Source organism: Humulus lupulus, chromosome 3, assembly GCF_963169125.1.
Source record: "Humulus lupulus chromosome 3, drHumLupu1.1, whole genome shotgun sequence".
Classification (NCBI taxonomy): domain Eukaryota; kingdom Viridiplantae; phylum Streptophyta; class Magnoliopsida; order Rosales; family Cannabaceae; genus Humulus; species Humulus lupulus.
This window is the reverse complement of record NC_084795.1, coordinates 258,567,995-258,578,517: the sequence shown is the minus strand read 5'-3', so window position 1 is coordinate 258,578,517 and position 10,523 is coordinate 258,567,995. Positions and strand designations below refer to the sequence as shown.

The following is a 10,523-nucleotide window of genomic DNA, read 5'->3' as shown; positions in this document are numbered from 1 at the left end:
GCAATTAATAAGGACACAAGTCAGGTGGGCTTTGGAATGATACTAAAGGATCATAGCAATAACTCTCTTAGCTCAACAATTTGGCCACTCACATCCTCATACAGTCCAGTACTAGTCGAAGCCTTAGCTGTCTTGAAGAGTTTCCAATTATGTAGAAGTTTGAGCTATCTGAATGTAATAGTGGAATTTGATTGGGTCCAAGTGATTCCAAGCAATTCAAAACAATCGCATATACCATTTTTATATAGACATCGATGTTAGTGATATCGTCTTGATACATGATAACTTTTTGTGCTATTATTTTCTCTCATTGTCCCGATGGTGTAGCTCATTCTTTAGCAAAATTGACCATATCTTCGGATGAACAATATGTGTAGTGGTCTGACCATCTCGTTGTATTGACTCTATTCACATCAATGATAGCTCCTTGGTATTACCATTAATAATAGTTCCTTGGTACTTTTTTCCCCGCATTTTTATCAATCAATTTTGCTCTTGTGGGATTTTAATTAGGCCAATTTCTTTTATATTTTTTAAAAAAGAATAGAAATATTTATATTGATAACGTGTTATACAAAATATAACCAACTATAGTCACGTAATCATTGAAAATTTGTCCATTTAGGATGTTATTGATTTTTTTATATATATTTATGGTACAATAATTTTAAAATATTTACAAAGTATTTTTAATTTTTGTATTATGAAGTTTTCCATTATATTTTTTTGTGTATTTATTTAATTTAATTTGTTCAACAATTAATTTTAATTTATTATGTATAAATTAATATTTTATAAAAAAAATCACATGTATCTTTATATTGGGGTTTTTTCTTAAATGCATATATATATTTTTTTACCTTTTTACTATTTTTATTTTTTTTCTTCAAATACTTAACTTTTTAAAAATACGTTTTCAAAGTTTTATAATTACAATACAATCTCAGAAAAACTATTAAAAAATAACTTAAAAACATCTTGAAAATAACACACCATACAAACAAATAAACTAAAAACTAAAAATTAAATAACTAAGCATCGCCCTAAAATAAATAAAAAAAAGTGAAACAAAACACACAAAAAAAAAAAAAATTATAAAATGTAAAAAATTTATGAAGAAAAATGTTTGAACTTAAAAATGTAATTTTTTTAAAAAAAATTAAGTATTTTTAAAAAAAAAAAATCTCCTTCATATATAAAGATAGGAGGTCTTTTTAAAGCCTCCTTGCAGATGCTCCTACTACGTACGCCCAGACCCCGTCGAAAGTCCTCCATCTCCGAAATCTTCCATGGGAGTGCTCCAAAGAGGGACTCATCGAGATCTGCAAGCCGTTTGGTAAGATTGACAATACCAATTGCAATGTCAGGGTTGATCGCAATCAGGCCTTCGTTGAATTTATAAGTCCTTTTCTCTGGCAGAACTTGGTTTTTATTTGGGGATAAGATTCCATGCGAGGGTTAAAGATCACCTATTATTGTGTGTTTTAACTGTTAAATATACTAAAGAACTTATTTTGTTTACAGTGAAGATAATTCTGTTTGACCCTATTTCCTTACGATTATAATCCTCATTTTAGAGATGAATGTTTTGTTTTCTATTTTTTTTTTGTATTGCATTCATGATATATTCTAAAAGAAATTGAAATTGGTTGAATCACAAATGGTGTTGTACAAATGGTTCTCACTAGCTAAAAGTAATTTGCCACGTAGGTGTAGGTGCGTGTGATGTTTGTGTGCACATATCATTACTCATATATATATATTTATTGTGTTCACAAGTTATTTTAAATTTTTTGCAGTTATTTTTTGCTTTTGGATTTGTGCACAAGACTGCCGCTTTTAAAAAAGCTGCAGGTTTTCAGGTTGGTTATCAGTTATGTTGGTGTTTTCTTGCAGTGCATTTTCACTATGGCATCCTCATTTTGGTTGGATTTGCAGGCATTGATTCAGTTCAGTGGCGCGGAGATCTCATCTTCAACGAGGAATGCCTTGGATGGAAGGAGCATACCCGGGTATCCCCTATAACTTGCCCTTCATATTATGAAAATTATTGAGAATTGGGAGCTGTTTGAACCTGACATTACTGTATATTCATTAACTTGAGTGATAATTTGAGCTATGCTGTTTTATTTCAAGTATCTTCTTCCAAGGCATGTTGATTTATGCCACCTAAGCATTCCATATTCTGCCCACACTGATCTAAATGTTAGAGTTAAGTTTCTGCTTTCTTCGTGCATGATTCAGCATTAGATGAAAACAGTCAAAAGTGATACATATATATAACCTGTTAAAGGACGTTAGTTCTTGTTATTATTATTATTTAAAAAAAAATTAAAAAAAACTCCTAATAGCTTGGATTGGGCTCACAGTCACACCACCACCAACAGTTGATGATTAATGGATTTTCTCTGTATTGTAATTTACTTAAATAAGATACCTAATTCTTATATTGAACGCTTCTTTTATCTGTCAAAGTAAGTCGTAAATGATTTATTTTGAATTTTTTTTCCCCTTTTTCATATTTTAGAACTTTTCTTATATTAGTTTGTGTTACTAGTGCAATACCCCCAAAATGTGTAAATTATATCAAAGTTAATTTTTCTGATGTTAATTAATTATCATATTATTCTAGTTCGAGTACCTATGTATGTCTTTATAAGAACACCGGTATAATCAACATGAATGTGTATGTACAGAAGTAATTATTTATTAAGATGTCAATGCAGTCTGCCAAATCAAAGAAGTTGTAGTCTTTTGGTCCTGTCATGCTGTGGAAGTGGGAGCAACCACTACAAAAATAATCCATCTATTATTTTTGGAAGTTCACATGCTATCTTGATTGCTTTCACCTAGTTAATTAATTACCTAGTCTCTGAGACTACTGCAAAATAACCATACTGAAAAAGCAATACAAAATCCACTCTTATTATATGTGTGTATGCGTGTAACAAATATTATGAGCGAATAATTCTTGAATATTGATTTTGAGAAGAATAGTGTACATTTATAGGCTGTACAGAATAAAAGACATAAATACAAAATAAACTAAATCCTATAAAAAAAGGAAAGTACAGATGTATATAAAGATCCTACAGCTGATATCAAATCACAATGATTTGATTTTTATTCTGATTTGATTTCCTTAATAAATCTGTCTACACTCCCCCTCAAGCTTGACTGAGATGTTGATGAGTCCAAGCTTGTCTAATAGGAAATCAAACACTTGCTTTGTCAATCCCTTTGTAAGTATGTCAGCCAACTGTTAATTAGTGGGCACATACTTGATACAGATAATCCCTCCATCGATTTTCTCTTTAACAAAGTGAAGATCTACTTCTACATGTTTTGTTTTGTCATGATGAACAAGATTATGAGCTATACTGATGGTGGATTTATTGTCACAATAGAATTAAATGGGATGTTCATACTTTATCTTCATCTCTTCAAGTAGTCTTTTTATCCAAATGACTTCACACACTCCATGGGCCATGGCTCTGTACTATGCTCCTTGCAACAACAGAATGTTTTTTACTTCGCCATGTGATAGGGAGAACCTGCCAATTAGAGTGATAGAAACAGAGAAATAGAGTAGAAATAGTGGCAATAGCAGCTTTCAATTGAACTAACAGGAAATTCGAGAGCTTGTGTCTCTCCAATACAACTTACTCGAACATTCCACACTTACATAAATGACCCTTACTCAATACTTATTCTATTACTGCTCAAGTATACACAAGTATCCCTAGGTCTACCCTTGGGCTAAACTTACTCACATAACCACTTTCTTGCACTATTTCTCTACTGCACTAATCTCTGCTGACTTGGCAGTGGTCCTCTCACTTTTCCCTCCCCTTCGAGCATACACATAGGTCAATGGTGGCCTATCACCATGTTACCAAGTTACCCCATAGGAGAGTACAATAACCAGATGTGGATTTTCTATCGTCGATTGCAACAGCCCAATCAGCGTCGGTGAAAACTTTGACTTTTCGATCACTGGTTTTTTTGAAATATAGCCCTTTTCTTGGTGCTTGCTTTAAGTATCTTAAAATTCTATAGACAACATTCAGATGTCCTTGGCAAGGACTATGCATATACTGACTTACGAGACTAATAGCGAAGGCAATGTCTGGTTGAGTGTGTGAGAGATAAATAAGCTTGCCAACTAGGTGCTGGTATCTTCCTTTGTCAATTGGATCTCCTTTGAAATTTTTTGTTTTGTTCCCAAGTTCAATAGGAGTTTTACTAGGCTTGCTTCCTAGCATTCCCGTCTCTTTTAAGAGGTCAAGAGTGTATTTCCTTTGAGACACCGAAATACCCTTTTTGCTCCTTGCAAATTCCATACCAAGAAAATACTTTAATGCACAAAGGTCCTTAACTTCAAATTCTTTTGCCATCATTTTCTTGATTAGATTCATTTCTCCAATATCATCACCAGTAACAATAATATCAACATAAACTATTAAGATAGTTACTTTCCCTTTCTCTGAGTGCTTAACAAACAAAGTATGATCATTTTGTCCTTGAATGTACCCAAGATTCTTGACCATCTTTGAAAAACGATCAAACCAAGCTCGAGGAGATTGCTTTAAGCCATATAGTGACTTGTTGAGTCTGCAGGCAGTCTTCTTATTGAGAGTTTCTTCAAAACTTGGGGGTTGACTCATGTGGACCTCTTCTTCTAGATCACTAAGTTTACTGCTAGTGAGAGTAGAACTCTGATGGTGTTGAGCTTGGCAACTGGAAAGGTTTCAGTGAAGTCATTTCCATAAGTCCGTGTAATTCCTTTGGCCACCAAACGTGCTTTGTATCGTTCGATAGAACCATCGACTTTATACTTGATAGTAGGGCTGTGCAGAAATTTTTACAACCCGCCCAACCCGAATAATCCGCCCAAACCAACCCGAAAAAACCGCCAAAAAACGCAACCCGAATAAACCGACCAAAATTTAAACCGCCCAATTGTTACATTGGGCGGGTTGAAAATAATTATCAACCCGCCCAATATAACCCAACCCGCCCAATTAAGAATTTATTATTTTTAATATATTCAAATAAATATATAAATTAATTAAGTTTTGTTTTAATTTTTTTTACTATAAATTTAAAATATTTTTTTAAGCTTAAAAAGATAAACTTCACATTATTAGTACTAGTATTTAAAAGAAAAAAATTACAAAAATGTAAAAAAAAAAATACCACTTTTGTTTGGGCGGGTTGACCCGACCAAAAAAAAATACAATTTCGGTTTGGGCAGGTTAACTCGACCAACCCGCCCAAATTATTGGATGGGTTAAATTTTTTTTTTTCTTAATTGGGCAAGTTACGAGTCACTTTTGCTAACCCGATTATGACATTGGACTGGTAAAAATGCCTTGTAACCCGACCAACCCGCCCAATGCTCAGCCCTACTTGATAGTAAGCACCCATTTGCACCCTGCAATGTTTTTATTGGCTGGCAATTCCACTAGGCTCCAAGTGTTATTTTGTTTTAGTGCTTTCATCTCTTCAAGTACAACTGCTTTCCATTTGGGAACACCAAGAACTTCGTCAATATTCCTGGGAATAAAAACACTTGACAAACTGGAGGTGAAAGCTTTGAATGAAGATGATAGATTAGAATAAGAAATAAACTTGGAGATAGGATGTTGGGTACAAGACCTAGTCCCTTTTCTCAACACAATAGGGACATCTAGATCTGAATTAGTATTTGAATAATAATTACATGACGAATTTGAAGATGGAGGTTCTATCACCGGATCTGGCTCTTGATTGTGATGAGGATTCATGACTTGGTTGTTTTTTTTAGAGACATTTCTTCTAGTGTAGACACGTAACTCTTGCTGTTATTGATTCAACTCAAAAAGACTTGTCCTTGTTTCCATGATTGGACCAGGTCCACTATTTGGAGTGAGAGTAGATGGAGCTAGAGTAGAACCAAGAACGATTGAACCATAAGGAAGAGGAGTTGGAGTAGAAACAGGGACAACTGAAATGTTCGGAAGAAAAGGAGATGGAGTAGTAGGAAGATCTAGCGGTAATCCTAATTGTAGGGTGTCCCACAACCACTGAGCTTCTTGCTCTGGATGAGTTTGCTCCCCCTGAAGCGAGGGGGGAAGAAAATATGGAGTATCTTAAAAAAAAAAGTGACATTGCACGAGGCATATTTTTTTAGTGAGAGGACAGTAACACCGATAACCATTTTGAGTGGAAGAATAGCCAATAAAAATTGTCTTAATAGCACCAAGGTCAAGTTTACTACGATCATGAGCATGGATATGGAAAAAAGCTACACAACAAAAGGTCTTTACAGGAAGAGTATTGGTTTAAATATGGGGATAAGATAGATTAAGTACCGAGTATGGTGTTTGAAACTGAAGGGGTCGACTAGGTAGACGATTGATAAGGTATGTGGCTGTTAAGATAACATCTCCCCAAAACTTTGGAACATTCATGGTAAACATAAGAGCACGTGCCACTTCCAACAAATGACGATTATTTCCGTTTTGCAACACCATTCTATTGAGGGGTATCAACACACGAACTTTGATGAAGAATCCCATTTTGTAAAAGGTATGGACCTAAAGTGGAATTAAAATATTCTGTTCCATTATCTGTACATAGTATATAGATTTTGGTTTGAAATTGTGTTTGAATCATACAGTGAAAATTCTGAAAGATTTGAAATGCCTCAGCTTTGTTTTGAAGGAGATATACCCAAGTGATACGTGTGTGATCATCAATGAGAGTTATGAACTAGCGTTTCCTATGAGAAGTAGTAACTTTGGAGGGTCCCCATATGTCACTATGGATTAGGGAGAATGGAGTCGTTGGAGTATAGGATCTTGGAGGAAAATAGGTCCGTGTGTGCTTAACAAGTTGACAAATATCACATCGAAAAGAAACAAAACTTTGATTAGTGAATAAGGATGGAAACAAACGTTGTAAGGAAAGCTTGGGTGACCAAGTCTATAATGAGACAACATTATTTTGCTAGAATTAGAAACAGAAGCAGTACTAGATATATGAGATTGGTGTCTTCTAGAATATTGAGCCTGAAAGAAATAAAGTCCATGAATCCTAGCACTGCCAATCGTCCTCCTCGATAATAGTTCCTGAAATTGACAAGAATTGGACACAAACTTAGCAACACAATGATTATCAAAAGTCAGTTTGCTAACAGAAATCAAATTACACGTCAATGACAGAACATGGATAACTGATTTAAGGAGAAGACTAGTAGATAATCTAATGTTGTCTATGCCTGCAACAAAAGATAAAGTACCATCGGCAATAGGAACATTAGATTTATTAGAACACGGAGTGTAGGAATCAAATAAATGATGAAAATCTGTCATATGGTCGGAAGCACCCAAATCAATTATCCATGGTACTTGAGAGCCTACTGAAGATATTAGGGCAGAAAAGAGATTACCATAATGTGCAACAGAATATGAACCGAGATTGTTCCCAAAGGGTGCAGGTGATTGATTAAGAAGGTTGTATGAGGACAAAAAAGATTCTCTGTCGTTGGGGTGGCGAATAGGTTGGCTTTCAATGTTTGTTGGTTGCGGATGATGGGGGTCGTCAATAGAAACTGAGTATTGCTTAGCACGGCGAGCTCCGGCGAGTCCTTCTGGCAGCGACGACAACAAAGACGAGAAGATATCCTGAGCATCAGGCAGAGGGACTGCGATTGCATCTGAGGTTTGAAGAGAGCCAAGGGGCTCACTGGACTGAGAGGAGGCTGTGTTGCTAGTGGCCATTGCCGGAGAAGAAGAACAAGGCAGTGTATGAAAAAGAAAAAGAGAGAACCTTATGGCTATGATACCAATTAAAAATATTATGAGAAAATAATTCTTGTATATTGATTTTGAGAAGAATAGTATATATTTATAAGCTGTATAGAATAAAAGACATAAATACAAAATAAACTAAATCCTATAAAAAAAGGAAAGTATAGATGTATAGAAAGATCCTACAGCTGATATCAAATCATAATGATTTGATTTTTATTCTGATTTGATTTCCTTAAAAATTTGTCTACAGTATGTCTATTGTTTCTGTGTGATAACATAATTATTTTGGTTGCCTGAATTTTGTTTGCAATAAGAAGTTATTTCACTGACAAATGGGCATGAACTTTCCAAATAAAGGTCTTAGTTTGGTTGGACAATTGCTGCATTGGAGATTCGAATCATGTATAAATACGCTTTCTATAAAGCTCTATTTGTTCGCTCTTGTATGAGGATTGCTTATAGACATATACAAATATAACAAATCAAATATAAAACACAAAACAAATATGAATAAAACACTTGGAAACTTGAAAAACACTTGTTTTATATTTGATAGAAAGGTAAAATACTATGGTTATCTTTTTGTCATTCACTCAAACTTGTTTTATTTGTCATTCAATACCATTTCAAAATAGTTGTAAGCTTTCACAAACTATCCAAAATATTTTCATGAATAGTCGCAACTTTAAACAAAAAGTTGACATTTTCTGTCTCGTACAATAAACTTTAAAGAGTTGGGGTCGTGACGCCAAGTTTTTGTTTTGCTCTTTCAATGTATAGTGTCATCAAAACTTAACTCATATTGTCTTTGAACAACTCAACATGTTGTTAGTTATTGCTGCTCTTCTTCATTGACTCCAAGAGTGACATTAATTAACGAGATTGGCTCTCTCTGAGACATGGCAAGCACTTCATCATTAATTTCGGCAGCTTCAAGAAGGTACTTAATTTGCTTCTTCTGTGTAATCACTTAAAACTTTTGCAGTAGTAAAATGATTATGGATAATTAGTTTTATTCATTAGCAACTTTGAAAAAAATTTCAGGCTAGAGGGAAAGGTAGCTCTTATAACAGGGGCAGCCAGTGGTATAGGCGAATGTACAGCTAAAGTCTTTGCCCACCATGGAGCTAAAGTAGTCATAGCAGACATCCAGGACGAGCTTGGCCACTCAGTCAGCCAATCCATAGGCCAAAACAACTGTATCTATGTCCACTGTGATGTCACAGATGAATCCCAAGTCAAAAATGCCGTGGACAAAACAGTGGAGACCTACGGAAAGCTTGACATAATGCTCAACAATGCTGGGGTAATAGACGAAGAAAAGCCCCGGATCATCGACAATGAGAAGGCTGATTTTGAGCGTGTCATGAGTGTGAACATAACTGGTGTCTTCCTTGGGATAAAGCATGCTGCTCGGGTCATGATCCCTGCTAAAAGAGGCAGCATCATAACGACAGCGAGTGCAAGCTCATACATCGCTGGTGTCAACTCACACGCCTACACATGCTCAAAGCACGCCGTGGTAGGCCTAACAAAAAATGCAGCTGTTGAGTTGGGACAGTTTGGTATCAGAGTCAACTGCTTGTCACCGTATGGTGTGGCCACACCTATGGCTAAGGCCACTTGTAAGCTTGACGAGGTGGAGCTTGAGAATTTGCTGAACTCGGTTGCCAACTTAAAGCATGTGACGCTCAAGGCAGAGGATGTTGCTAATGCGGCTCTGTTTTTGGCTAGTGAAGAGGGAAGGTACGTGAGTGGACACAACCTTCTGATTGATGGAGGTTTCAGTATTGTCAACCCTTCTTTCGAAATGTTTCAATACCCTGATCATGATCAACCTTGAAAAAAGATGAATGCTCTTAGTAATATTATATGGGGGAGTGTTTGTGAAAACTTCTCACCTTAATTAAGATGAAGTTAGGGAAATGAATTAGTACTGGTGAAATTGACTACTTGTTGCATGGTAAGCATTAGAATTCTCCATATCATATGACTGTCTCAGTGTGTTGCATTGACGTCCTCCAGTCCTCGTCGTTTTGAAGTTCTCATTCTCTAATTTAATTGTTTGTTTTGTATCAATGTCGGCGAAGCTGCTTGTTGTTTTAAATGTATCACTTTTCATATTTACAGTCGTTTTCTTTTTGTTTGCACTCGTTTCTTATTGATGTCGTTTTTAAATCACTTTCTGTACGTGATGTTGCTGTGGTATGATAACGTTGTCGTTGAACTCGTTATTTTTTGTGGTTTTAACTACATTACATTGATTTGTAGGTTTACTAGAATGAACTTTAATTATAGTCACCGCATTTTCAACTCGCATATTAGCTAAACCTAAATTTTGATATTATTAATGGTCATTCTATTAGAATTTTTTGAAAACTAAAAAGGCACAAAAATTATAAAGGCGATTCAATTGCCATTTTTCTTCTTAATATTATAAATTAATTATTTTTTTACAAAATATCCTCACACATAAATATCATACTAATCCTATTATACTAATACTAAAAGCGGATAACTCCCTAACGAGAAATTCGACTAACATTTGCTTTTATTTCCAATTATATCTTTTTTTTCCTTTTACTTTTAATTATTCATATATATATATAGGCAATTTCTCTGGTGGAGACGGTAAAAACGTCTACACCGGTGGAGACCTCTTTTTTGCACCATTTGATCAAATGAACGGCTTTGATATTCATTAAGCTATATATATATATGCCA

General features: G+C 34.9%; 1 protein-coding gene across 4 annotated transcripts; it reads left to right on the top strand.

Annotated features, from left to right (window-relative positions):
- Window positions 1-1,194: 1,194 nt before the first annotated feature.
- On the top strand, window positions 1,195-10,033 carry LOC133823813 (secoisolariciresinol dehydrogenase-like). Of its 4 annotated transcripts, none has more exons than XM_062256659.1 (5): window positions 1,195-1,336; window positions 1,800-1,862; window positions 1,939-2,012; window positions 8,632-8,739; window positions 8,844-10,033. In XM_062256659.1, exons 4-5 carry the CDS (start codon window positions 8,699-8,701, stop codon window positions 9,640-9,642), a joined length of 840 nt encoding a protein of 279 aa, XP_062112643.1. In that variant the 5' UTR covers window positions 1,195-1,336; window positions 1,800-1,862; window positions 1,939-2,012; window positions 8,632-8,698; the 3' UTR covers window positions 9,643-10,033. The 4 variants fall into 4 exon arrangements, with proteins under 4 accessions (XP_062112643.1, XP_062112644.1, XP_062112645.1 ...); XM_062256660.1 differs by having other exon boundaries at window positions 8,580-8,739; XM_062256661.1 differs by lacking the exon at window positions 1,800-1,862 and having other exon boundaries at window positions 1,216-1,336.
- The last annotated feature ends 490 nt before the right edge of the window (window positions 10,034-10,523 follow it).